Here is a 25563-nt window from a genome sequence, read left to right as displayed (position 1 = left end):
TTCATTGTTTTCTTTTGTTAGATCCTCGATCCGTTTCTTATTGACTGTATGCAGGTTTTTGAAGTAGTCAAGCTCAGTTTTGAGCTTTTCAACCTCGTCGATCATTGGCTGCAGTCTTTGCTCGAACTGTCTGGCATATGTTTCTTTTTCTTTTTCACTTTTTTTAACCATTGTTTTCGAGAAATTAACATTTCTGTCTTTGTTAGCTTTCGAACTCATTTCTGCTTTTTTATGTGCTGTATCACTCCAACAAAACGATAGCTTAATGAATTCCCTTTGACAGCTGTCCTCTATTTATAGACTTGAACATCAAAGGATGAAAGGACTGTCACTATGACATCACCACGTTCTGTGACGTAACAGGGCTTTGGAGCGTGATGTCACGGGGGTGGGCGTGGAAAGGATTTTGGGGGTCTAAACAAAGCGTGTCTTTTTTTTAAAACTTTATTTAACAAACAATGAGTATACAACATACGAACAGATGAAGTATACAACAGAACATGAACACAAAAAGCCAAGGGTGAAAGAAAAAGGTAACAATTATAAGAATACACGCAAAAATTCGCATACATATATTGTTGTGAGAGCCTTTTTGTTGGTGCAGTCTGATATTGATTGTATGTGCATGTGCACATCCTTAAAATAATGACAGAAATATGGTGTTTTGTTAGTAAACTTACATTTATGGATAAAAAATTTAGCTAAAAGTATTAAGAAATTTATCATAAAAAACATTTCTCATACTTCTTGGGGAACTTAAAGAAACAGAATAAAACATTTTCCCATCGTAAAGAAAACTCCCTTAAAATATGGACAATAACAAAGCTGCTAAATTCCTTCCAGAATCTCTGTGTAAAAGAACAGTACCAAAAAAGATGTGTCACCGTTTCTGGATGATCCCCACAGAAAGTACAATTAGTATTTATGTCCCTTTTAAATTTGACCATGTAGTGACTGGCTGGATAACATGTATGTCGAATTTTAAAAGAGACTTCTTTCACCTTATTTACAATCAAATATTTATGGGGGACCATCCAGACTGTCTTCCGCTTGATATCTGGAACACTGATTGGAAAATTATATAGTGCAATAAAGTCGTTGTAAGTAAGTAGTTGTCCCTCTTTACTAACCAGCTGAGCCACCAATAGGATCCCATTTTGGAGCCAAGTTTCCAGGAAAAGTGATTTATTTTTCTATAAAATATCTCTGTTGTTCCAGATAAGGTATTTGTGAGGTGAGAAGTTGTGTTTATAAATGAGGGTCCACGCTAAGAGGACCTGCTTATGGAAGGATGAAAGCTTTACAGGGACTTTCTCAACATTGTAATTACAATTTCAAATAAAAGTAAAGCCACCAAAACGAGAGAAAATGTGGTATGGTATAAAGTTCCAGATAGAGGTAGGGTTTTAAGAAAATGTTTGGCCCAATTAATTTTGAAAGTGTTATTTAAAGTAGAAAAGTCTAAGACGTTAAGCCCACCTGATTCGTACTTATTCATCACAACAGTTTTTCTAATATAGTGCGTACGGTTTTTCCATATAAAATTAAAGAGCATACGGTCAATATCTTTACTACTTTTCTTATCCAGATGTAAGGAGAGAGCAGCATATGTTCATCGGGATATCCCTTCAGCTTTAGTAATTAACACTCTACCTTTCAAAGACAAGTCCCTTGTTCCAAGATGGCGCCGCCGCGTATGGATGCCCCGGTGCTTCAGTGCGTTACTTCTGTTTTGTTTTTGTGCATAACTTCTGTGTCTGGGCACTCCTCTGGATATTCTTACACTAGAGAAGAGCTTCTTAACTACAGGACTACAACACCTGTGGATTTACTTCCAATATTTGTCGCATCTGCGGCAGATTTACTGCAGACTCTGATCAGGAAAGTGAGACGCCGAAAGCGAGGAAAGCGAGCCGGCGCACTCGTGCGTCTGAGGAGACGCGGACTGCGAACTGCTCTTCCTGGGATCTTCCTTTCCAACGTACGCTCACTCAGGAATGAGATGGACGAGCTGGCCCTGATGAGAAGCATGAACAGAGACGTTGCCTCCTCCTGTGTCTTGTGTTTTACGGAGTCGTGGCTCTGTGAGGACATCCCGGACAGCGCGCTCAAGCTGGAGGGCTTTCATCTGCTGCGCGCGGACCGGCAGGCCTCTCTCTCTGGTAAGACCACAGGTGGACGTGTCTGCTTCTACATTAATAGTGGCTGGTGCACAGATGTAACAGTGATTGCTCAGCACTGCTCTTCCTCTCTGGAATACCTTTTTATTCACTGCAAACCGTTTTATTCTCCGCGGGAGTTTGCTTCATTCATCTTGGCCGCTGTTTACATCCCGCCAGATGCGGATGCGCAGGCAGCTCAGTGCGCACTCGCGGAGCAGATACTGCACATGGAGCGGACATTCCCGGACTCTCTCATCATTGCTCTTGGGGACTTTTACAACACCCCCCTCCTCACCCCACACAAAAGAGGATTTCACACCACCTCCTCCCACCACAACCCTTCATATTCATGAAGCAGATGCGAGGAAGCAGTTTAAGAGTCTGAATGCTCGGAAAGCTCCCGGCCCAGACGGTGTGTCTCGTCTACTGGACGCAGCCGGAGGGTTCACTTGGTTGTTTGCTCTCAATAGAAGCTGAGCGCGTCTCCGTGTCTGTGCTGGTAAACGATACTGAGTCCCAGTGCTCAGTAAACTGTACACCTGACCGTTATTCTCCCACTGAATCCGGTGTGTCCACGGTCCAACACGTGCTCAACACGATGGTGCTGACCGGTGCCCAAACACACCAGAACACCAAATAAGTAAAATAACACAAACACGAACTTCTCCATGGCTCGTCGGGATGGCAACTGCTCCAAAAGTGACACATGAAATAGGCTGACATTTGAGTTTGACACGGGAGGTGAGGGGGTGTTTTGAATATGCTTGACTCCGTCACGAGGTTGCGCACAGCATCACCGGCAAGGGGGCTTGGTTTGAGAGGTTTTTGGCATCTGTGATGTGATTTACAACCATCCACCCATGTACAGCAAGAAGCCGCACTCACAACCGTGGGCATCAGCAAGTTGGTGAAATTTAAACAAAACAAAACAGCATTCCATCTGAAACTCTCTTATTGTACCCAAAATACAAATTTTAGTGATTACATGTGGCTTCATTAATTATGTTCAAACGGATGAATACATAACGCAAGTAATAACTTTATGATCAGTCAGTGAATGAAGGAGCTCAAGAGTGCAAATATAGTTGCAATAAAGTGACAAATATGCCCTTTTATGTCAAACAAAGACCGAAATAAGTGGCATCAGTGTGAGGATGAGAATGAGCGATCCAACCTCACACTGCAGATATCAGGGCAAAGCACAGTGGGGGGGTTGCAGTCTGCGCGCACAAGAGGGCTAACAACGCTGTGAGTGACGGAATCCACCCAAACTGAGGAACAGCTTGTTCCCCAGAGCTGAAGCCTGCACTGTTTGCACTATAATATAATATAATATAATATAATATAATATAATATAATATAATATAATTAGGGCTGTCAAATGATTAAAAATTTTAATCAGATTAATCACAGCCTAAAAATTAATTAATCATGATTAATCACAACTCGAAATATGACCAAAATGTGTGCAAACATACGGACAGATAGCGGATTTTTACACACTTGTTAGTGTTATTTAATGCTAAGACCACGCTGAGTGGCCTGCGTTCACTCAGCGTGGTCTGACGTAGGCTGGGTGTTGTGCTGGAAGCGAATTAATCACAGCCTAAAAATTTATTAATCGCAACTCGAAATATATGTGTATATGTGTGTATATATGTGTAAAAATCGGGACAGATAGTGGTTTTTAACACACTTGTTTGTTTTATTTATTATTAATTGTGAGTACAAGCAGTACAAGCAGAACAGGGCTTCAAATAATTGTGAGGGATTTTTACTGAATGTTTTCCACCCGTTTAAATCTAGCACATTGTTTTATCCATATACATCTTCAAGTTCACAGAACATAGGCCTAATTCAACAGGCAAAATGTGGAGGCAGGAGTGGCCAGGTATCTGCGAGCAAGGCGGGCCAGCTGGCTGTGGGCTCCTGCATGAGCTGCCCACCACTGTAAGGGACAGTCCTCTAAGGCAGTGCAGGGCTCTGCTCTGTAGCGCTGTATGGCTCTGTCCTGCTGTACCTCCTCCTCTGACTCAGAGTCAGAGTCCATCTGCAGCAGGCTCAGCCTCTTCTTGGCTGGACCTTCTTCTGCAGTGTGTGATCTTCTAGGAGAGTCTTCATGCAGCATGCCTGCCAGTGTGGTCCACACTGCTTCTCTGTCAGTCTTGGGCACACTGCGTAGGTCTTTAAAACGTGGGTCCAGTGCAGTTGCGATCTGGAGCCATGCATAGTTGGTATGTTCCTGGCGGGAAGCAAGGTCTTCCTTAAACTTCTCTTTAAACCTCACCACATATGCAGGGTCCTCATCAGTTACTTCCATGACACGGCGCAGGTGGCAGAAGGCTGGTAGAACTACAGAGCAGGAGACGTAGGCCTCTCCTCCCAGCAGTTCAGTCACATATCTGCAGTGGAATACACACACACACACACACACACACACACACACACACACACACACACAGAGAGATAAGACAGCAAATTAAAAAAAGCTTTTCAATACTAGGTAATATTAATAAAATATTTGATTTCATTTATTTTTTAAATAAGACATTTTCATAATAACAAAACTGATTTAAGATGTATGTTTGATACATTTAATCTAAACCTACAATTATGGTCACAATGACAGGCTCACCTGCAGGGCTCTAGAAGTGTCTCCAGTCTCTGGAGTTTGTCCCACTCTGGAGGCGTCAGGAGGGCAAGTTTATGCTTTTGTTTATCCAGAGTCGCGGTTACTGCAGTTTGGTTGCGGATCAAGCGCTTCACCATCTCCAGCGTGGAGTTCCAGCGCATAGGCACGTCCTGGGCCAACGGCTCCTGCTTGCGCCCCAGTGACACCTGCTCTGCGTTCAGCTCTGCTGTGTTTGCTGGGCTGTGCTTAAAATGGCCAACAATTTTGCGGCATTTGGCCAGCGCAGTGACAAAGCCACTGTCTGCGAGACTCACTGTGATGCATCTCTGTAGAATGTGCGCGGTACACGGCATGTGATTGAATGGCATGATGCGAGCCGCGGCGATCATATTGCGCGCACTGTCCGTGCCTACTGTTGTCACCTTCTCCTCAATTCTCCACCTGCGAGCAACAGTCTGGAACTGCTCTGCACAAGCCTCCGCAAAGTGCCGCTCTTCCGTTTTCATTATAGTCAGCGCAAAGGATGTCAGACCCCAGGCTTCAGTGATTAAATGCGCAGTAACTCCCAGGTAATTGTCATTACTCAATGATGTCCAGTGGTCTCCTGTCAGAGCCACGCATTCTGTGTGAACTAAAGCCTCTTCTTTTTTCTTTTTCTCCGTTTCATACAGTTCGTGGATTCGAATTGTTATTGTGCTTCTCGCTGGGGGCTTGTAGGACGCGTCCTGAGATGCAACCTTTAAAACATCCGCAAAGCCCTTGTCCTCCACAATGCTTAGCGGTCTGCAGTCCTTTGCTATCCATTTGGCTATATTGTCGGTCAGTTTGTCCAAAGAAGACTTACCGAGTGGCCTGCGTTCACTAAGAGTGGTCTGACGCAGGCCGGGTGAAGCTGCTGCCCCGACAAACGCGTGTTTGGCATTAAGGTGGTATTTTAAGGTCGAATTTGAACGGTGAAATTGAAACTCTTTACTACAGTGAGTGCAAATTACAACGCGTTTGTTTATTGTCCCATCTATGTTCTTCTTGTATTTAAATTCCCCATCCAGAAGGCCATCCGCTTCCTGCTTCTCCATTTTCAGTGGCGCGGTAAACAAATCAAGTGGAATTATGGGAGCGACTTATCTGCGTGTTGCGCTAAATAGTTAAATATTCTAACGTAATTAATTCCAAAATTTAATTATCGCAATTAACGCGTTAATTTCGACAGCTATAATATATTTATATCCATGGTTACAGATGCCAGTGTAATCCCTAAACACATACTCAGACATATACATCTATTCTGCCACAAGTAGGCTCAAAATTCTTGTTCTCTTGCAGGGCTCTATGGCATAAAGCCCATCCTCAGATTCAGCTGCTCCGTGGAGATTCCTTCTGAGGAGCTCCTTAACTCTGACACCCCGCTGCCATTTTCCACAGTCTGAGGAGAACCAGGAAGCAGCCGGCAGGAGACATGCCTGCCCTGGCCACCGGAGCCGGCCATGAGCCAGGTAACGGACCCTCAGGCGAGGAACACAATCAGCAACACTACTAATATGTGTCTTATAGAAGAATTTGCTAAAGGACTTATTTGATTCATGCTATTATGTGGCCGTACTACGGTGGCCCCTAGAGACAAAGCATGTATAAACTCCAAAACACTTACAAATTCCAAATAGCACGCACCAACTCCTCAACACATACAAAATCCAAAACACATGCAAACTCCAAAACACATGCAAAATCCAAAACACGTACAAAATCCAAGACACGTACAAGCTCCAAAACACATACAAAATCCAAAACACGTACAAAATACAAAACACGTGCAAAATCCAAAACACGTGCAAACTCCAAAACACGTGCAAACTCCAAAACACGTACAAAATTCAAAACACGTACAAAATTCAAAACACATACAAAATCCAAAACACGTACAAAATCCAAAACACATGCAAAATCCAAAACACGTACAAAATCCAAAACACGTGCAAAATCCAAAACACGTACAAAATTCAAAACACGTGCAAAATCCAAAACACGTACAAAATTCAAAACACGTGCAAAATCCAAAACACGTACAAAATTCAAAACACGTGCAAACTCCAAAACACATACAAAATCCAAAACACATGCAAAATCCAAAACACGTGCAAAATCCAAAACACGTACAAAATTCAAAACACGTGCAAACTCCAAAACACGTGCAAAATCCAAAACACGTACAAAATTCAAAACACATGCAAAATACAAAACACGTACAAAATCCAAAACACGTACAAAATCCAAAACACATGCAAAATCCAAAACACGTGCAAAATCCAAAACACGTACAAAATTCAAAACACATGCAAACTCCAAATCACAACGGAAGTGCTCCAGGACGCTAGGGGCAGTGTTGAGCTCGATTTGTAAAATAAACGGCAAGTTTGTTGCAAACACATGGGCTCTAGTCTCCGTTGTGCTTCCCAGGTTGCCTAGCAACTATGATACTAACAGCTGGAAACGTGTCATACAACTTTTTTTGACAGAAATGAAGGAGAACATATTTTTTTTCATTTGTTTGTTTGTTTCTACAAGAGCTTTGTGTGATTTGATAAGTATCTGAGGCTGAGACCACAGGACAGTAAAACATGATTTTTGGGCTTCATTTCTGTACTGAACAGTCATTTAAGATTAGCTAGTAAATAACAATTAGCTAATGTTGTTCATGAGACTAAAGTCATATCACTTTGGTAATGTAAATATAATATGGCCAATATTATGGTTATTATATTAGTCATTATTAGGTATTACAGCAGTGAACATGAACTCTTTGTCAAATACTGAGCTTCAGTACAGATTCAAGTTGCAGTTATTTACATGTCTTACAACCTTAAATCTTCACTCAAAGACAAGTATATAGGAATGACTGCCAAATTTATTTGCCACTGAAGCCGAAGGATGGCATCTGAATAAAACCTCTCTTGACATGCCTAGATGACATTAAAGCTTGGTTGGCTCTAAACTTTTTAAATTTGAATGAAAAGAAAACAGATTTGTTGGTGTTTGGACCCAGTGGCCCCTGTGAGTCCTCTTCTTTTCATTTGGAACCCCTGGAGGTTTATTTTAAACCTGTTGTTACTGCCCTTGGTTTTAAGTTGGACCAGTCCATTTTTATCATTTAAGGCGACTGGCAAGAGTGAAATCGTTTCTTTCTAGGCAGCACTTTGAAACCGTGATCCATGCTTTTATTTCTTCCCCTGTGGACTACTGTAACGCACTTTATGTGGGGGTCAGTCAGTTGTTACTCTGACATCTGCAGCTGGTTCAAAATGTATATTGACAGTGCATATATAGGTGTATCATATATAAGAGACAAATGTTGTTCCTTCAGTATGTTGGCATTACTAAATTTGGCTCAAATGCTTACATACATGTGTAAAAAGAAAATGTACAAGCTGTGAGCTGTTTCAAATCAAATCACTTTTATTGTCACATCACATGTGCAGGTACATTGGTACAGCACATGTGAGTGAAATTCTTGTGTGCGAGCTTCACAAGCAACAGAGTTGTGCAAAATACAATAATGTAAACAAGCAAAATACAAGAATGGCTACATCTGAAACTAATAAATATATGTACAATATATAATAGTATATATATGTTTCTGATAAAATGAAGAGTAGACTGATGTATTAAATATTCCTTTATTGGGTGAGAAAATCAGACCATGTCATAACTGCTTTAAGTCATACAGAATAGATATCAGAGCTTTAAACAGGCTGACGTCTGCTAAATGGGTCAAACTGGGCAGAAAGTATACAAACACATAACATCCTTATAGAATATGATGTAACACTATAGATCAACTTACCTCAGAATATATAAAGCATATAAACAATTACAGCAATATGATGCAACAAACACAGCAGTGCTACTAATCCAAAATACTCAAAGCTTCATAGAACTGAAACAAACATTTATTTTTAGTTCCATTCTGCTGCTGATACAGACTTTAGGTTTCTGAACATTAAACTTGTTGCTGCCTTTCATAGTGCGTAACTTGAAGGCCCTGAGTACTTTCTCCCACACTGGAAACACTGGAATGATAAAATTATTTGAACATTACCTAATAAGACTGATTCAGGACAGACAATTAGTTATTTTAAACTTTTCTAGCAGTCCTTCACAAACAGGGAACAGTCTGTCTATTCTCTCCATCTGTCAGCTGCTGCTGGCTCTTCCTCCTCCTCTTCCTCACATACTGCTGAGATTGTCCTGGTGGATCATCAGGGGTGCAAAGCCTCACAGATGATGTAATGCAGTGGGTCCCTCAGTCTGTCCTCACTCTGGACACTTGCAGGTGTCACACATAGAAATCAAATGTGTGATAAGCTGCAGGATTCAAACACAAGTGTGACTTATAAATACATGTTCATACTTTTATTCCACAATCAGAGAGAAAGAAACAGAGAGAGAGTGCAGGACAGACAGACAGGTGACAGTCTCAGGTGTACACACTGCTACAAAACAGCACCAGAGAAGGAGGATTTAGTGTTTGTGTCATTACGAGTGCTAAACAAGAAGAGTTCCCAGATGGTACAGTGGACACATGTGTGACTCCTGTGATTAAAGCATCTTTCTTTCAGCTTAAGGAGTGAACCGTCAGCTGACTGACATGACTGACTTTAATTACGCATAAAATCATCACATTCTCTGTAAGATTAAAGTCAGCTATTGAACGGCGAATATTTTGAAGTGAAGGCTTTAAAACCAAGTTAGTACAAACGTCGCTAATGTCACATAACTTTCCCGACATGTTGCCAACAGTAATGTTTTAATGTTCTTCATTATAAAAACATTTGCGCATAAATAAGTGACATAATATTCAGTACTTACTTCTGGAAGTTTACTCTTCGTCCGCTCCGCTTCCGCCGTTTTTTTTTCCGGCAAAATTATCCAAACCACCGCCGCGCTATGAAGTCTGGGATATGTTGGGCCATGAAGGCTACACAGATCCATTCTTAAAATTCAGGGAAATTAAGGACGCATTTGAGGGCCGCATTTCGAGCAGCCTTTGAATTGGGACAGTCTTTGTCGTGTCGCTGTGACATAATCGGCCTTAAAATGCGGCCTTTGAGGCTGCAGACCCCAAATCCGGTCATTGGTACTGAAGAAAATATAATCTGATCAAACATTATTCAGCTTTAAATATTGTTCAGCTTTAAAGTTACTGTGCAACTGTGTAATAAAAATATGCGCTCACGACTTTGGCCTTGAGAGCGATAAGAAGCGATCGCCTCATCCTGCAGGTGCAAGATATCTGCAAGCGAAGAGACTAGAACACCCAAGGCCGCTTTCCTTTTATGGAGTTGTTTTTCTGCTAATGCAGCACTTTCCTCACAACCCCCTCCTGTAAGTTTTAGAGAATATATACCCATCCTCACAGCAAATATGAGGAATCTCCTGATGTGAGCTGTGTTGAGAGGTTGTCTCTGTCTCAAATAAAAAGTTCACTGATTCCCCATCTGCAGCAGGTGTCCGGTTGTCTTCATTCTCCGCCAGCCTGGTTAAGTCAATTCCTCCTTAACATCTAAAAGAACCTATTTAATGAAGGAAGACGGGTTCACTTTGTGTTTAATATTATTCTATTGCTGTTGTTGTTTTTTTTTATATCCTTCAATTGGCGTCACGAACAGGATCCGCTCCAGGTCAACTGGAACGGAGGGGAGGACATCGGCAGTGGTCTGAGTGAACGGAGTTTGGACAAAAGCTGTGTGCACACAAAAACAAGGTAAGCAGACCTTTTATTTCTGCTATATTGAACATTATAAAAATACTTAGTGTCCAAACTCCTAGTAATTCATAACCAAAATTGTCTGGCTTACTTAAGGCTTGTTGAGAATCAGACAAGTGAATAAGAGATAAGTGAATAAGAAATAAGTGAATAAGTGAATAAAGATAAGAGTGAACTGAGGTCTGACCACGGTTGCAGCCGACGGGTTGCTCTCCGGTGTCGGATAAATACCTCAGTGCAGGTCTGGGACCTTGAAAGGGTTTATTAGTAACGCCTTTCTAAACAAATTAAAAGGTTAAAGGCCTTGAGAATATTTTTTAGTAATATTCTCTAAACTACAGAAGGGTTAGGAAGGCCCAGAGGACTTTATTAGAAAAGATCCTCTAAAACTTAAAAAGGAGAAGTACTGGTTGGAGTCCAAAGGAGGGGTCCCTTTGATCAATAGGAGAAAACGGATCTCTTCTTAAAACCCCGATGATTTTAGTGTTTTAAATGTTTTGATGTTCTGTTTGATATTGGACACACATAAATACACGCTGAATGCTTGCTGTGGAACACTGGGCAGGACAGTTTGGTTCTCCGTTGTTCACAGATTACACAATTAAAGGAACTAGGTTCCTCTTTTGGTTAAAATAATACACCACACATAGAATTTTTTTTACACATTTATTACATACATAAGGAGGGTAATGAGTGACTGCAGGTAATGTATGAAGTGTGAATGAGACGTGTGAACAAGGTGACAACCAACTAGCACCCCTATCAGGAAGCTCTAGGCAAGGTTACCCGCCAGACTCCGGTTTGGTAGAAGCTTGGTAACACCTGAAGGGATATTTCAGTGCTGACTCACCTTTAAAGCAGCGCCCCAGCTGTTAGTGCCTAACATAGGCAGAAACCCAGCTGGCCCAAATTCTCCTTTAAAATCAATAAAAGAACACTCCTCCATTGACAGTAAAATGGATGGAGAATTAGATCGAGAAACTAATGATGATGGTTGGGGTCCCGGTGTTATTCTTAGCACATTGGGAGAACAATTAACATGTGTTGAGACAGTCATCAACTCCACACACCAGCCTAAAGAAGCAAAAAAGCAGAAAGAGTCATTGAGGAAAACAGCTGAAAGGTTAATGAAAGAAAAGGGAAAGGACGAGGGGAGTAGTGGTAACTGGGGAATAATTTGGCAGAATAAGGCTATGCAGGCAAAAGAGAAAGAGGAAGAAGCCAACTCAGCAGCAGCAGGTGCAGGTGTGATGAGCGGGGTGAGACACAGAAAGGAAGCAGATAAGCACGCAGGCCGCAAAGCTAAATTTAATCACTGGGTGTGTTTATGGGAAACTGCAAAACCACACATGAAGAAAAATAGGTCTCAGCCACCTCCCTATTCTGCCTCAACTCCTCCCTCAGCAGGCATATATCCGGTACTTAATATCTCTGGTGGAATAATGACTATTGGAGAAGAACCGCCCGTAGCTCCAACTCCCATAGATACCAAGCATTTTTGCCCAGGAAGCTCCTCTCTGTCGGCGACATCCTCAGCTAGTAGTAGAGCCCCCTCTTCCATGTCCCATTGTTTTGGAACCGGATCTGAGGGCCTAACTGACCCATTTGCGAGCGCACCATTTGCGGTTCGAATGAACAGACAGGAACCCACTGAACAACAATTAACTGATCAAGAAGCAGCATTACGCAGCTGCTTAAATGAACATAGGTCAGTGGTCCAGGTGAAAAATCGTGTTGCGTCAGCCCCTCTTTCCCGGTCCAACCCCTTTGCCAGCACTCCTGTCGCTGTTAAGGGAGATCTGACCGCTACTGCAAAAACTGAGCCTGGCACTTCACCAAATGTCACAGTTACCATGTCTTTGGTGGGCCGTCAGGATCCGGAAACACAGATGAGTTTAGCCCACGTTTTTGCTGACACTGATACCCCACCAGGCGGGGAAGAAACTGAGGATACTGATGATGAACTCAGTGACCTTAACCATACACCCCCCTCTACCCCTCCCAGTTTAGGATATCAGACTAGATCTAAGGGCCCTGTGCCTCAGCCTCCAGGCATGTTTCCCCTGGTCCAGACTAAAGCGCAACGTAGACCAGTGTATCAACCTTATTCATTCGGAGATGTCCAGGCCCTAGTGGACAAACTCCCTGACATAATGGAGGGAGGGAATGCCTGGTTGGCTGGTTTGGATAAATACACAGCTGGACAGGACCTCGCACTGGGAGATTTTAGAGCTATTATAACTAGGTGCACATCCCGATCTCAGGCAGCGGACCTGGAACAAAATGCGGGTACTACCACGCATGAGAACGAGGTGCCACTAATGCAGGCCTTGAGGTTTATTGGACCGGCCCTGCGCAAACAATTCCCACCCAAAAATCAAGGCACCTTACAGAAATTTAAATGGGAGGGAAAGCAAAATCCCACCCATTATCTAAATCAGGCTGTTGAAGACTGGGTGAACCATACAGGTCATCACCCCAGTAGGACTTGTTCACAGAGCATGTGGTTTAGAAGGGCGGTGCTGAGGGGCATTCCGGAGTCAGTAAGCCAGAAAATGGAGGATAATCCTGATTTGCAGGACTGTGACTTTGCAATCTGGAAGAAACATTTGATTTTTAATCTTAACAAAGTGCAGATTAAGTCTGATGATAAAGCGGAGAGCGTCGAAGATTTACAGTTGCAACTGTTGAAGGTTCAGCTGCAGAAAGCTAAAAACGACCTGGGTGGAAAAGGTGACAAGCCTAAAAAGCAGCTTGTGGCCGCTGCAGCTCCCCCTCCTGGTCCAGTTGCCCCTGATTTGTATCCGAACCCATGGCCAACTGATCCACAGCCCCCCCAGTATGGTGCTTATCACTCACCGGCCCCTTATGGGCAGAGAGGTTCCCCATTTGGAGGAAACAGAGGTGGTTTCAGGGGAAGGGGTCAGATGGGAGGTGGTAGGGGAGGCCAGATGTATGTTTGTTTTCGGTGTGGACAACCTGGACACTGGGCTAAAGCGTGCCCTTTGAACCCGGCTGCTGGAAGAGGCAGGGGAGCCCGTGGTGGGCCCTATCAGCATCCTGGCCACAGAGGTGGACCTCGTGGTGCTTTAGTTGAAGTGCCCCCGGCCCCACAGATGCCTGTGATGGGGTGGGAGTACTACGAGGGTGGTCCCCAGCTATAGGACACCCCACAGACTGCCCAGGACGGTGAAGGGACAACGGCGGACCCTATGCTGTCCATAACTGTAGATAGAAGAAGAAGCAGCTTTTTAGTGGACACTGGAGCTACGTACTCCACCATTAAGGATGTTGCTCGTGAAAGACTTACTGACACAGTGATTACAGTGGTGGGCATATCTGGGGAACCTAAAACTCTGCCTTACACCGTGCCCCTCCCCACAACGGTTGGAGATCAGACCTTGTTACACAGCTATGTTTGTTCAAAACAGGCGCCTGTGAATTTACTGGGAAGAGACTTGTTGATTAAATTAGGAGCCACAATACTCTGCTCTTCACAAGGCCTAACTGTGACTCTCCCTACTGGGGTTGTGCTTCCCTGTTCTAATGGGCCAGAGGGAGGTGGTCAGTTTCTGCTGCAACCCTCCTCCTGTTTGACGGACTCTGCTGACATCTACTGGGCATTATTGGAAGTTGAAACACCTGCTGAACCAGGAGTTTGTACTGCTTTTCAGCAATGGCGGCCGTGGCTCTCACTCCTACATCCTTATGTCCCTCCCCCTGACCCACCTCATGTTACACTGTTTTATGACAGGCATGACACCACCTGGTACCAGCACATGTTCCAAGAGCAGTGTGAGGGGCGGGCTTGGTCTCTGAACATGTCGTGCATTTTTGCGGCACCGGAGGGAGTGGCAGCAGCGGTTACTTTTACAACAGATCAATTACAGTGGTACATGATGTCTGATGAGGCAGCTCCCCATGTGTCACTGGCCTTACATCCTGGACACCAGGCTAAGGAGCTGGGTGGAATGGTTAAACGTTCCCTTGCGGCCACTGACTGGACACCTACAAAACTCCCACAGGTTTTGTTTTCTCCATCTACCAAGACATACCAAATTTTAAATGATTGCTTTAATTCCTCAACACTGCAACATGGAGTGGTCAGCGGGTCACATGGCAGAGAACACACAGACCACTGTGATGCTGCGCCTTTACTCGACTCTCTTCCAGATTGTTTGTGGTCCCTTGGACCCACAGATGTAGGTTTAGTTGATGTGGAGCCAGTCTCTTTTCAACTGTCATCTGCTACCCCTTTGTGGCAGCCTCAGTACCCACACAGACCGGAGGCTGAGGCTGGGATTGCAGAAACAATTTCTGGTTTGGTCACTGCCGGTGTCTTGGAGCCCTCCTGCTCTAAGTGGAACACGCCCATCCTACCCGTTGAGAAAAAAGGCACGGGGAAGTTCAGAATGGCACATGATTTGAGAAGGATTAATGCCTTACTTGGCACTCCTACTTTGCCTGTGCCTAATCCTTATGTTGCCTTGACCAACCTCCCACCATCTCATGCCTGGTTCACCTGCATTGACTTGGCTAATGCCTTTTTCTGCCTCCCACTTCGTGAGTCACTGCGTGACATTTTCTCATTTACATTTAGAGGCCGACAATGGCGTTACACTCGCTTACCACAGGGATTTGCCCTCTCCCCAGGACTGTTTAATCAGTGTTTGAAAGAACTTTTACAAACCAGCCCACTACCATCTGACTGTATGTTAATACAATATGTGGATGACCTTTTGCTGTCTGCCCCCACGGCTGACATCTGTTTGGAGGCCACCAGAGTGGTGCTTCAACACCTGGCCAACACAGGTTTTAAAGTGAGCAAAAACAAACTACAGATTGCAAGAAAACAGGTTTCTTTTCTAGGCCGCATGGTCTCACAGTCCGGTATTTCCTTGTCCCCAGAACACAGGAACTCCATTTTGCACCATCCAAAACCTCTAACTGTAAAAGACATGTTGTCATTTTTGGGCCTGACTGGTTACAGCAGGACCTATGTCCCAGACTATGTTGGCCTTACTTCCCCTTTGCGCGCTTTGGTAAATGAACAAGGCATGAGAAACCTCTCTGCTCCCCTCTCATGGACTACAGAAACAGAACAGGCGTTTATAAAGTTAAAACAACAGCTTTCTGTCGCCTCTGACCTTGCTGTGCCAGATTATGCTTTGCCTTTTCATCTTGATGTTTCTGGAACTGGAACCCATATCAATGGTATCCTGTTCCAGAAAAAAGGGGGAGAGAGAAAAGTGTTGACATATGTAAGCGTAATGCTGGACAACACTGAAAAACGCCACCCACCGTGCACACAACACGTTTCTGGACTTGCAAAAATCATTCAGAAAACAGCACACATAGTGATGAACCACCCACTAAAAATTTTGACATCACACAGTGTGGTGGCCTACGTCTCCTCACAGGCCTTCACACTCACTTCACTCAGGCAGAGACGCCTCAGTACCATTTTGGAAGCACCACACATCACCTACTCACATGAAGGCATAAACATGGCTGATCACATGGGATCGGGGGAACCACATATGTGTGAAGAGGTTGTGCAGGTACAGGAGAAAATCAGGCCAGATTTGCAGGCAGAACCTCTAATGGATGCAGAAAAAGATTGGTTCACAGATGGATGTTGTTTCAGAACTGAAAGTGGAATGTTGAAGGCTGCATGGGCAATAGTGGAACAGACAGACATGAGATGGAAAACAGTGAAAGCAGAGCAGTTGACAGGACAACAGTCTGCACAGAGAGCTGAACTGAGAGCGGTGATTGAAGCCTTAAGGATGGGAAAGGGACAGAAAGTGAATATATACAGTGATTCAGCTTATGCTGTGGGAGCAGTGCATGTGGAGCTCAAGCAGTGGCTAAGAGCTGGTTTTTTGACAGCCAGCGGAAAGCCTATTAAACATGAGATGGAAATGAGGGAATTAGCGGAAGCACTGTTGTTACCTGTTAAGGTGGCAGTGGTAAAATGCAAAGGACACAGTGCCGGATTGGATTTAGTGGCATTAGGTAACAAACAGGCCGACTTAGTAGCAAAGCAGACAGCTGGTTACTTACCCTCCCTGATTATGGTAATGGACCCAGAAGCCACACCCCCTCCAGAAAGACCACCCATACAACTAGGCCTAGCCACAATCAGAGAGTTACAGGACAAAGCCAGCCCCCAGGAAAAATCATTGTGGGTAACAAGAGGGGCCACAAACACAGATGTTTGGCGTGGCCCAGATGGAAGGCCCATTCTACCGCCAGGGGTCAGACAGACAGCAATGGAAGAGGCACATGGAGTGGGGCATGTGGGACCTGCACAAATGATGAGGAACTTAGCCGCCTGGTGGCACCCTTATCTAAAAGACATGACAAAATACATGGTTAAAACCTGTAAGGAGTGCAACCAATTTGGAATCAAGCCCGCCTTCAAGCCAATAGCAGGGTACTTCCCCATCCCACTTTGCCCAGGGAAAGAAATAATCATTGATTACACAGACATGGTGGACAGAGTGGGTGGTTACAGGTACCTGCTGGTGGCTGTGGATGCATTTTCAGGTTGGCCAGAAGCCTGGCCGACAGCAAGTGAAAACAGTAGAACTGTGGTGAAGTGTCTGATTAATCATTATATACCACAGCATGGGTTTCCCGAGGTCATAAGGTCGGACAATGGTTCACATTTCAGGAACCACGATCTGCAGAGGGTTGAAGCCGCATTAGGTTTGAAACATAAGTTTGGCTCAGTTTACCACCCCCAGTCCCAGGGGAAAGTGGAAAGGATGAATCAAACTCTAAAAACTAAATTGGCTAAAATCTGTGCACAGACCAAATTAGATTGGGTTAAGGCATTGCCTCTTGCATTAATGTCCATAAGATGCTCAGTAAATCAAACCTCTGGTTACACTCCATTTGAGTTGGAGCATGGCAGGCCTTTTCCTGGCCCCTCCTCTCGCCTGTTAATGTCGGATGAAGCTGATTCAGACCTCGATCCGAGGACATATTATAACATGCTCCGCAGTTTTGTTGCCCAGTATTCCTCACAGGTCGCTGAAAGAAACCAGCAAGAGCTGAAAGAGGCGGCTACACCTGGAATGGACTACGTCCTCCTGAAAGTCACAAAGAGAAAGTGGGCTGAGCCTCGCTGGACAGGCCCTTACCGCATAACAGAGCGGACCTCCCACGCTGTCAGGCTCGAAGGGAAAGGTGACACCTGGTTTCATTACACACAGTGCGCTGCTGCCACCGAACCAGGAAGAACCTTGAGAGAGGTGCAGAAGGACCTGTCAGAAGGAGCTGCAACAGCATCACCAACCACTTGAGGGAGCCAAAACTCAACCTAAAAGCCGGCTGGTTACAAAAGGGGGTGTTCTTCATACTGAACTAAACATTTTTTTTATTTTTAACATCTTTTATGACTTTGCTTTTATATTGGCTTGAGCTTTTAAGATTTACATTTTACATTGCAATAGTTTTAACCGCTGAAAGCTCATTTAAAGTTGTGTCACTGATACTTTTTGTTGCTCTTTAACTCCTAGAACACGCCCTTGGCGAGGTGGGGGAACTGGACCACCTTTCTGTGCCCCATCATCCTCTATTAGACGACATCCAAGCTAAGTAAACATGTCTTGGCCCTTTCCCCCTGAAATGACAGGCAGGCAAAGATGTTGCGTCTTTGTTTGCTTCCTGGCCCTGGGTCTCATTCCCATTGGCATAATCCTGATCTGTGAAGGGCCCCCGACACTTCTGACACTTTCAAGTTCAAAAGCTTCGCCCCCTTCTGACAGTCCCAATCTGACAAATGTAGCCCCTAGGGTCTTGCCCACCACTTCCTCTCCAGTTTTGCCCACGCCCGACCCATTTAGAAAAAAACGACACACGGTTACCTCCTGCACCCCAAGTACGACTAGAATGATTACTCTCTGTGTCCCCAACAATAAAAGTTGGGTAGTCGAAATAGATTTCGCGAGCTTCCCAGTCACTCCCGTCACCAAAGACCAAGGGGGGGATCTTTTTAACCTTGCAGTACATCTCTCCTCCTCAGTGTGGTATATAACCCTGGGAGGTTGGCATCAGTGGAAGTGGTCCAGTTTAGTGTCAGAAACGGACCTCGATTGGTCCAAGCACTCTAGGGGTCAGGCTTTGCACTGGAGAAACCAAAATATGCTCAGAATAGCAAAAAAACCGGATCTTTCAGGCTTAATTTTTACCCTAAAGGATCTGGCCTTGACCTCCTGTCAACAATTTATACTTGCCCCTTGGACTGATCGCACCGCCCTGTATTGGCAAATGGAAATATGCCCTAGCGTTGGTGCAGCTCCAAGCTCTGTAGTTAAAGATGATAACCCCACCTTTAATGGCCCTCCGGTGACATATACAAACGGGGGGAGAAACGGCCGAATACGCATTGTAGACACAAATAAAATGTCTAAAGATGACCTCTTCCAAATTCTAACCGGTATTTCTGGAGCAACAAACAACTGGTTACTACTAGCTGAACAAGCTGCTGACAAGACGGCTTCCGACTGCATAGTTTGTATGGGAGCCCGCCCCACTTTACGGGTGGTACCGGCGCCAGTCAATAGTGCATGCCTCCTGCATCTTATGAACAATACAAAACGAGGTCATTGCTCATATCTGGAAAACCACTTTCCTAAAACTCAACGCTCGGTCTCTAATAAACCACCTTTCTTTTCTTCAGATGTAGCTGTGAACAATTTCACTTGTATTAACCTGACTGGCAATGCAGTAAAACTAGGTAGCTTGAACTCTTCTTGGTGCACTGAGATGACGGTTATGAAACCAAACTTCCGACCTACGGCTAGGGCTGATTTGTGGTGGTGGTGTGGCAATAACAAGTTATATGATGGTTTCCCTCGGGATGCGTCAGGTCTTTGCGCTCTTATAACTCTTATTTTACCTGTTTTAGTCACTCCAGTAGATCTCTCTATAGAAGTACACGAAGTTGGCCTCCCATCCTCCTCTGAACGCCGCTCTAAACGTTCTCTAATCCCAGGTTCAGCTCATAATCCAACCTATATTGATGCTGTAGGTATACCCCGTGGGGTCCCCGATGAATATAAACTGCGAGACCAGGTTAAAGCAGGATGGGCCTCGATACTTTGGATGGTTGAAATAAATGCGAATGTAGACAGAATTAACTACATTCACTTTAATGTGCAACTGCTGGCTAATTACACTCGAGATGGTTTTGAAGCTGTGCATGCACAGTTATCTGCCACTTCCCTAATGGCTTTCCAAAACAGGGTCGCAACGGATTTTCTCCTCGCAGAAAGAGGCGGAGTCTGCAGCCTTTTTGGTCAGGAGTGCTGTACCTATATCCCCAATAACACAGCTCCTGATGGTTCCCTCACTAAAGCTATTACTGGTCTCACAGCTCTTACTGTTAAAATGAAGGAACACTCGGGCGTTGATACTGCCATGTGGGACTCTTGGCTTAACATGTTTGGCAAATATAAGGCCCTTGTAGCTTCCATCCTAGTTTCCATCTCAGTTTTTGTTGCTATCCTAGTCACCTGCGGTTGCTGTTGTATTCCATGCATTCGATCCCTCATCCACAGACTGATTGTTACAGCTCTCACTCCTGAGGATAAGGATCTCGCCCGGCAGATGCCTTTGTTGGCTAGTCAACTTCCCACCTCCTCGCCAACGGATGATGAAAACTCTGATCGTGAGGGTGACGAACATTATCGTCTTTCTCTTGTTTAAATTCTTCTAGAATGGTTGTTTCTCTGTGGTGTTTCGTATTAGGCTTGTTATTAATTGTTTCCCTCACCCACTTCCTCTTGAAGGATATATCTGGTTGAACTGTGTCTGGTCGGGTTGTGAGGGTTAAGCGATGTTCTCAGGGTCTCCGGACTTAAGCCTGAGCGAATGTGTACTCCCACCAGTGGATATAAATTGTTTTATTCCACACCCCTTCCTCACTTTTTAACATATTCACTTTTGAATGTCCTTAGCAGTTACCGTTCTGAGTTTATTTTACGGTTGATTTATTCTTTCACATTTTCACGTTTATATCTCTCATTATTATAGTATACTCTGTACTCTCCACATTTTTATCATTACTTATGCTTTTTGGTTGCTGAGTTACAGGAACTGTTAATTTTGTGTCACTACCCTGGTTGCACTAACTCGTTGTATCCTTGTGTGCAGGACAGCTGTTACTGCTTTCGTCGGGAACCGAGACTGCTTGCAGCCGACCCCTGGGCAGGGTGGTGCCTGGACTCTTTTCTCCTCATCTGCAATGACAGATAAAGACAAATGATAAGACCCGAGGAGTTTTTCGAGCCAGGCTTCGACACGTCTCTGTGTTCCTTTGAATGTTACTTATGTTTGTGTGTTGACCCATTTAAGATGGGTCAAAAGGGGGATTTGAAGAAAATATAATCTGATCAAACATTATTCAGCTTTAAATATTGTTCAGCTTTAAAGTTACTGTGCAACTGTGTAATAAAAATATGCGCTCACGACTTTGGCCTTGAGAGCGATAAGAAGCGATCGCCTCATCCTGCAGGTGCAAGATATCTGCAAGCGAAGAGACTAGAACACCCAAGGCCGCTTTCCTTTTATGGAGTTGTTTTTCTGCTAATGCAGCACTTTCCTCACAACCCCCTCCTGTAAGTTTTAGAGAATATATACCCATCCTCACAGCAAATATGAGGAATCTCCTGATGTGAGCTGTGTTGAGAGGTTGTCTCTGTCTCAAATAAAAAGTTCACTGATTCCCCATCTGCAGCAGGTGTCCGGTTGTCTTCATTCTCCGCCAGCCTGGTTAAGTCAATTCCTCCTTAACATCTAAAAGAACCTATTTAATGAAGGAAGACGGGTTCACTTTGTGTTTAATATTATTCTATTGCTGTTGTTGTTTTTTTTTATATCCTTCAGTACTTCCTGGCTTGTGTAGTTACTAGGTAACAAAAGCTCAACACTGCCCCTAGCGTCCTGGAGCACTTCCGTTGTGTTTTGGATTTTGCATGTGTTTTGGAGTTTGCACGTGTTTTGGGGTTTGCGCGTGTTTTGGATTTTGCACGTGTTTTGTATTTTGTACGTGTTTTGTATTTTCCATGTGTTTTGTATTTTGCACGTGTTTTGTATTTTGCACGTGTTTTGTATTTTGCATGTGTTTTGGAGTTTGCACGTGTTTTGTATTTTGTACGTGTTTTGTATTTTGCACGTGTTTTGTATTTTGCACGTGTTTTGTATTTTGTACGTGTTTTGTATTTTGCATGTGTTTTGTATTTTGTAAGTGTTTTGGAGTTTGCACGTGTTTTGTATTTTGCACGTGTTTTGTATATTGTACGTGTTTTGTATTTTGTACGTGTTTTGTATTTTGCATTTGTTTTGTATTTTGTACGTGTTTTGGAGTTTGCATGTGTTTTGTATTTTGTAAGTGTTTTGGAGTTTGCACGTGTTTTGTATTTTGTAAGTGCTTTGGAGTTTGCACGTGTTTTGTATTTTGTACGTGTTTTGTCTTTTGCATGTGTTTTTTTATTTTGTAAGTGTTTTGGAGTTTGCACGTGTTTTGGATTTTGTAAGTGCTTTGGAGTTTGCAAGTGTTTTGAATTTTGTACGTGTTTTGAATTTTGTACGTGTTTTGGATTTTGCACGTGTTTTGGATTTTGTACGTGTTTTGGATTTTGCATGTGTTTTGGATTTTGTACGCGTTTTGGATTTTGTACGTGTTTTGAATTTTGTACGTGTTTTGAATTTTGTACTGTTTTGAATTTTGCACGTGTTTTGGAGTTTGCACGTGTTTTGTATTTTGCACGTGTTTTGTATTTTGTACGTGTTTTGGATTTTGTATGTGTTTTGGAGCTTGTACGTGTCTTGGATTTTGTACGTGTTTTGGATTTTGCATGTGTTTTGGATTTTGTACGCGTTTTGGATTTTGTATGTGTTTTGAATTTTGTACTGTTTTGAATTTTGCACGTGTTTTGGAGTTTGCACGTGTTTTGGATTTTGCACGTGTTTTGTATTTTGCACGTGTTTTGTATTTTGTACGTGTTTTGGATTTTGTATGTGTTTTGGAGCTTGTACGTGTCTTGGATTTTGTACGTGTTTTGGATTTTGCATGTGTTTTGGATTTTGTACGCGTTTTGGATTTTGTATGTGTTTTGAATTTTGTACTGTTTTGAATTTTGCACGTGTTTTGGAGTTTGCACGTGTTTTGGATTTTGCACGTGTTTTGTATTTTGTACGTGTTTTGGATTTTGTATGTGTTTTGGAGCTTGTACGTGTCTTGGATTTTGTACGTGTTTTGGATTTTGCATGTGTTTTGGAGTTTGCATGTGTTTTGGATTTTGTATGTGTTGAGGAGTTTGTGCGTGCTATTTGGAATTTGTAAGTGTTTTGGAGTTTATACATGCTTTGTCTCTAGGGGCCACCGTACTCACCAGTCATAAATAGTGAGGAGGTAAAATTATTAACAAGATAATCGACCTCTGTTAGAGTAGCGTTCAAGTAGCTGCTCTGCTCTGTGTTGGTACAGGGCATTGACGATGATAACAGTGGGTGGATTATATCCTAAAAACGTAGTTACCGCACTTTTAGAATGACATCTACTGTGAAGAAATCTACTCCTCACTACTGTATCATCTGGACGTATCGTAGCGTACGTCCAGATGAACAGAATCAACTTATATTTGGATGACCTAAATCCATGACAGTCATTTTGGCAGTAATGCCATGACTGGAATATTAGCTTCTGTTTTTTGAATGCAAAAAAAGCATTTGAACTACAGACTGCATTTGTAGGTAAACAATACATTTTATATAGACTATATCGGTAATGTAACTTGCAATACAAAGTTATGGGAAGCTTAAACTTAGTTTCAGATTAATTAAATCTGAGACTAAGTTTCATTGTAAGCTTAAAGTTTCAGGTTGTCTAACTAAAAATATAGTATATAAAATTGATAACATTTAAAATATAGTGAAATAACACAAGCTCTAATAGTGGCAATATATTGTTTGTTGTGCAGCAGAACAGTGTCCAGTATGTTGGCTGATATATTTTTTGTTTTGAAAATAAAATTTGGATTTTAACTCCATTACAAGAAGTGTTGTTAATTATTTTTGAATTATATTTGCAGTGTTAATCTAGAAATATGAGAAAAAAACATCATGTGATCTAGTTGCATTTAATTTGTGTAAGAAAAAAATGTTTTCTTTTAATTTTTTAGCACTTGGTGTTTAGTGGGTATACAATTGGTATTTCACACTGAGATTAATCGGGTTATTCTTATTACTGTGTACTTGCAATGACTAAGTTGTCCTAACTTAGTGATCTTACGTTGGACTAGACCTTACAGTGAAATGTGTGCTCCTCTCTCCTTTTGTATACATTTCTGTTTTTGTTTTTTAAATTGCTGCTGTCTTACAATGAATATTTTATTCCTGCAGTTGGTGTGAAGCATCCTCAATTTCGTTGTACATGTACAATGACAGTAAAGGTCTCACCAGGACTTGTACATGGGGAGTAAAGTCAAAACGGCAGCTTTGTTGCTGGAAAACTCTAATACAGACAACAAAACCAAAAACTCAAACAGCACAGAGAGGGTGTATGATGGTTAAGCCAGTACCGTGACAAAAGGGCAGTTCTGTTCTATTTACTGGGGACATTTCATTCTTGCATGTACCAACTTCCTGTTTGTCATTCACAGTAAAATAAAAACGCACAATTTAATTTCAGCACTTTTGTCATCACAGGTTCACACAGAAGCCTCTTCACCAAATGACCAAGGAATAAGCTCAACACAAACAAATTGGCCATATCGAGCTCAACAATGTTTAATGTCCTAACAGGTGATTCTTTGAGACCACAGATTTTCATTCATTCATTTTTCACAGTTTATTGTTGTGCTACGAGAAGTGATGAGTATACTTTTAATAATCCAGTAATTAATCACAGAGCTGGGAGATGAATTGAATTATGATTTAAATCACAATTCTGGCTTTTAACAACCAATTAAACAAGCTCATTGGGATAAAAACTCATTTGAATCATTCATCAGCTTGCGTTCCGTTAACTTTGAAGATCTCATTTGTTCATATTTTTTTTGCTTTGAATCAACATCTCCTCTTTCCTTTACAGGTATCTCTTTCACCTCTCCCTAAAAGCCAAAATTTGCTCTCAGTTTAGTTCAGGTTGAATAAGTGAACGTGCCTACAGAGCCGTCATGGTTCATTACTCAACCCTTTGGCCTGAGACATCGATCAGTGAAAACTGTGGGCCAATAAGGAGCGTCACATGCCTTCTGAAGGTGGGTGTCATGTTGAAAAGGAAGTGTATCCTGTTCAATGTCTATTTTAAAAATGTATTTATTTTAAATATATCTACATTTCAGAAAATCTCATCATTCGAAACTGAGTAAATCCAAAATGTTTCACTTAATCACTTTGTCAAAAGATTAAAATTTCTTGTATTTAATCTTCCAAAATTTGGTGCAGTTATATTCTTGTCTGGTAACAATAATAGACTCAGCTGGCTCTTTTCTTTTCTCTCCTTTAAAAAATGCTACATTGTCCTCTTCCACACATAAATCAATGTATGTTTTGAAATAAGTCAGATACAAAATATCACATTCTGCTTTATTAAACGGTATTCTGCCATGTTCAGATTTTTGAAAGGTTTAAAAATAGGTTACACGTTTAAATGAAACACGAAGTTGGTAAGAATGAATTTGTTCAACTCACAGACAATGAAATCAAACAGAAATCAGGGCATGAAATGTAAACATTTTTATTGACATTAACTTGAAGCGCTGAATTAGTTGTGTTTTCGGTTCAATTCAGTTCACTTCAATCTGTAAGGGAAAGTAAATGATGGTCTTTTCACACTGTAAGGTTTCCTTACAGTAATACACTGTAAGGAAACCTTACAATGTATTACTGTAAGGTTTGGTACCTTCCAGTGTTAAAAAGAAAACCCCAGCAGACACACCCCTCTGAGCAAGCACTCGGCGACAGTGGGGAGGAAAAACTTTCTTTTAAGA

General features: G+C 42.7%; 3 protein-coding genes across 3 annotated transcripts; 2 read left to right on the top strand and 1 right to left on the bottom strand.

The window, feature by feature from the left end:
• Nucleotides 1-3846: 3846 nt before the first annotated feature.
• Nucleotides 3847-6009, bottom strand: LOC113029181 (zinc finger BED domain-containing protein 1-like). The gene is made up of 2 exons (XM_026179883.1): nucleotides 4798-6009; nucleotides 3847-4564 (listed from the first exon to the last, which is right to left on the bottom strand). The coding sequence occupies exons 1-2, from the start codon at nucleotides 5868-5870 to the stop codon at nucleotides 4015-4017; spliced, it is 1623 nt and encodes a 540-aa protein (XP_026035668.1). The 5' UTR covers nucleotides 5871-6009; the 3' UTR covers nucleotides 3847-4014.
• A 5344-nt stretch (nucleotides 6010-11353) lies between these two features.
• Nucleotides 11354-13728, top strand: LOC113029210 (uncharacterized). Its single transcript, XM_026179962.1, has one exon. It carries the CDS (start codon nucleotides 11512-11514, stop codon nucleotides 13717-13719), a length of 2208 nt encoding a protein of 735 aa, XP_026035747.1. The 5' UTR covers nucleotides 11354-11511; the 3' UTR covers nucleotides 13720-13728.
• LOC113029209 (uncharacterized) lies at nucleotides 13727-17968 on the top strand. The gene has a single exon (XM_026179960.1). It carries the CDS (start codon nucleotides 13768-13770, stop codon nucleotides 17866-17868), a length of 4101 nt encoding a protein of 1366 aa, XP_026035745.1. The 5' UTR covers nucleotides 13727-13767; the 3' UTR covers nucleotides 17869-17968.
• The last annotated feature ends 7595 nt before the right edge of the window (nucleotides 17969-25563 follow it).

Source organism: Astatotilapia calliptera, chromosome 9, assembly GCF_900246225.1.
Source record: "Astatotilapia calliptera chromosome 9, fAstCal1.2, whole genome shotgun sequence".
In the NCBI taxonomy this organism is placed as follows: domain Eukaryota; kingdom Metazoa; phylum Chordata; class Actinopteri; order Cichliformes; family Cichlidae; genus Astatotilapia; species Astatotilapia calliptera.
Note: the sequence above shows the minus strand (reverse complement) of the source record. Positions and strands in the feature narration are given on the sequence as shown.

Coding starts and splice junctions, on each gene's coding strand:
- LOC113029181 (XM_026179883.1), bottom strand. CDS start 5,870: ATGGAGAAGCAGGAAGCGGATGGCCTTCTGGATGGGGAATTTAAATAC. Junction 4,565..4,797: donor ACACTTCTAGAGCCCTGCAG/GTGAGCCTGTCA, acceptor ATTCCACTGCAG/ATATGTGACTGAACTGCTGG.
- LOC113029209 (XM_026179960.1), top strand. CDS start 13,768: ATGCTGTCCATAACTGTAGATAGAAGAAGAAGCAGCTTTTTAGTGGAC.
- LOC113029210 (XM_026179962.1), top strand. CDS start 11,512: ATGGATGGAGAATTAGATCGAGAAACTAATGATGATGGTTGGGGTCCC.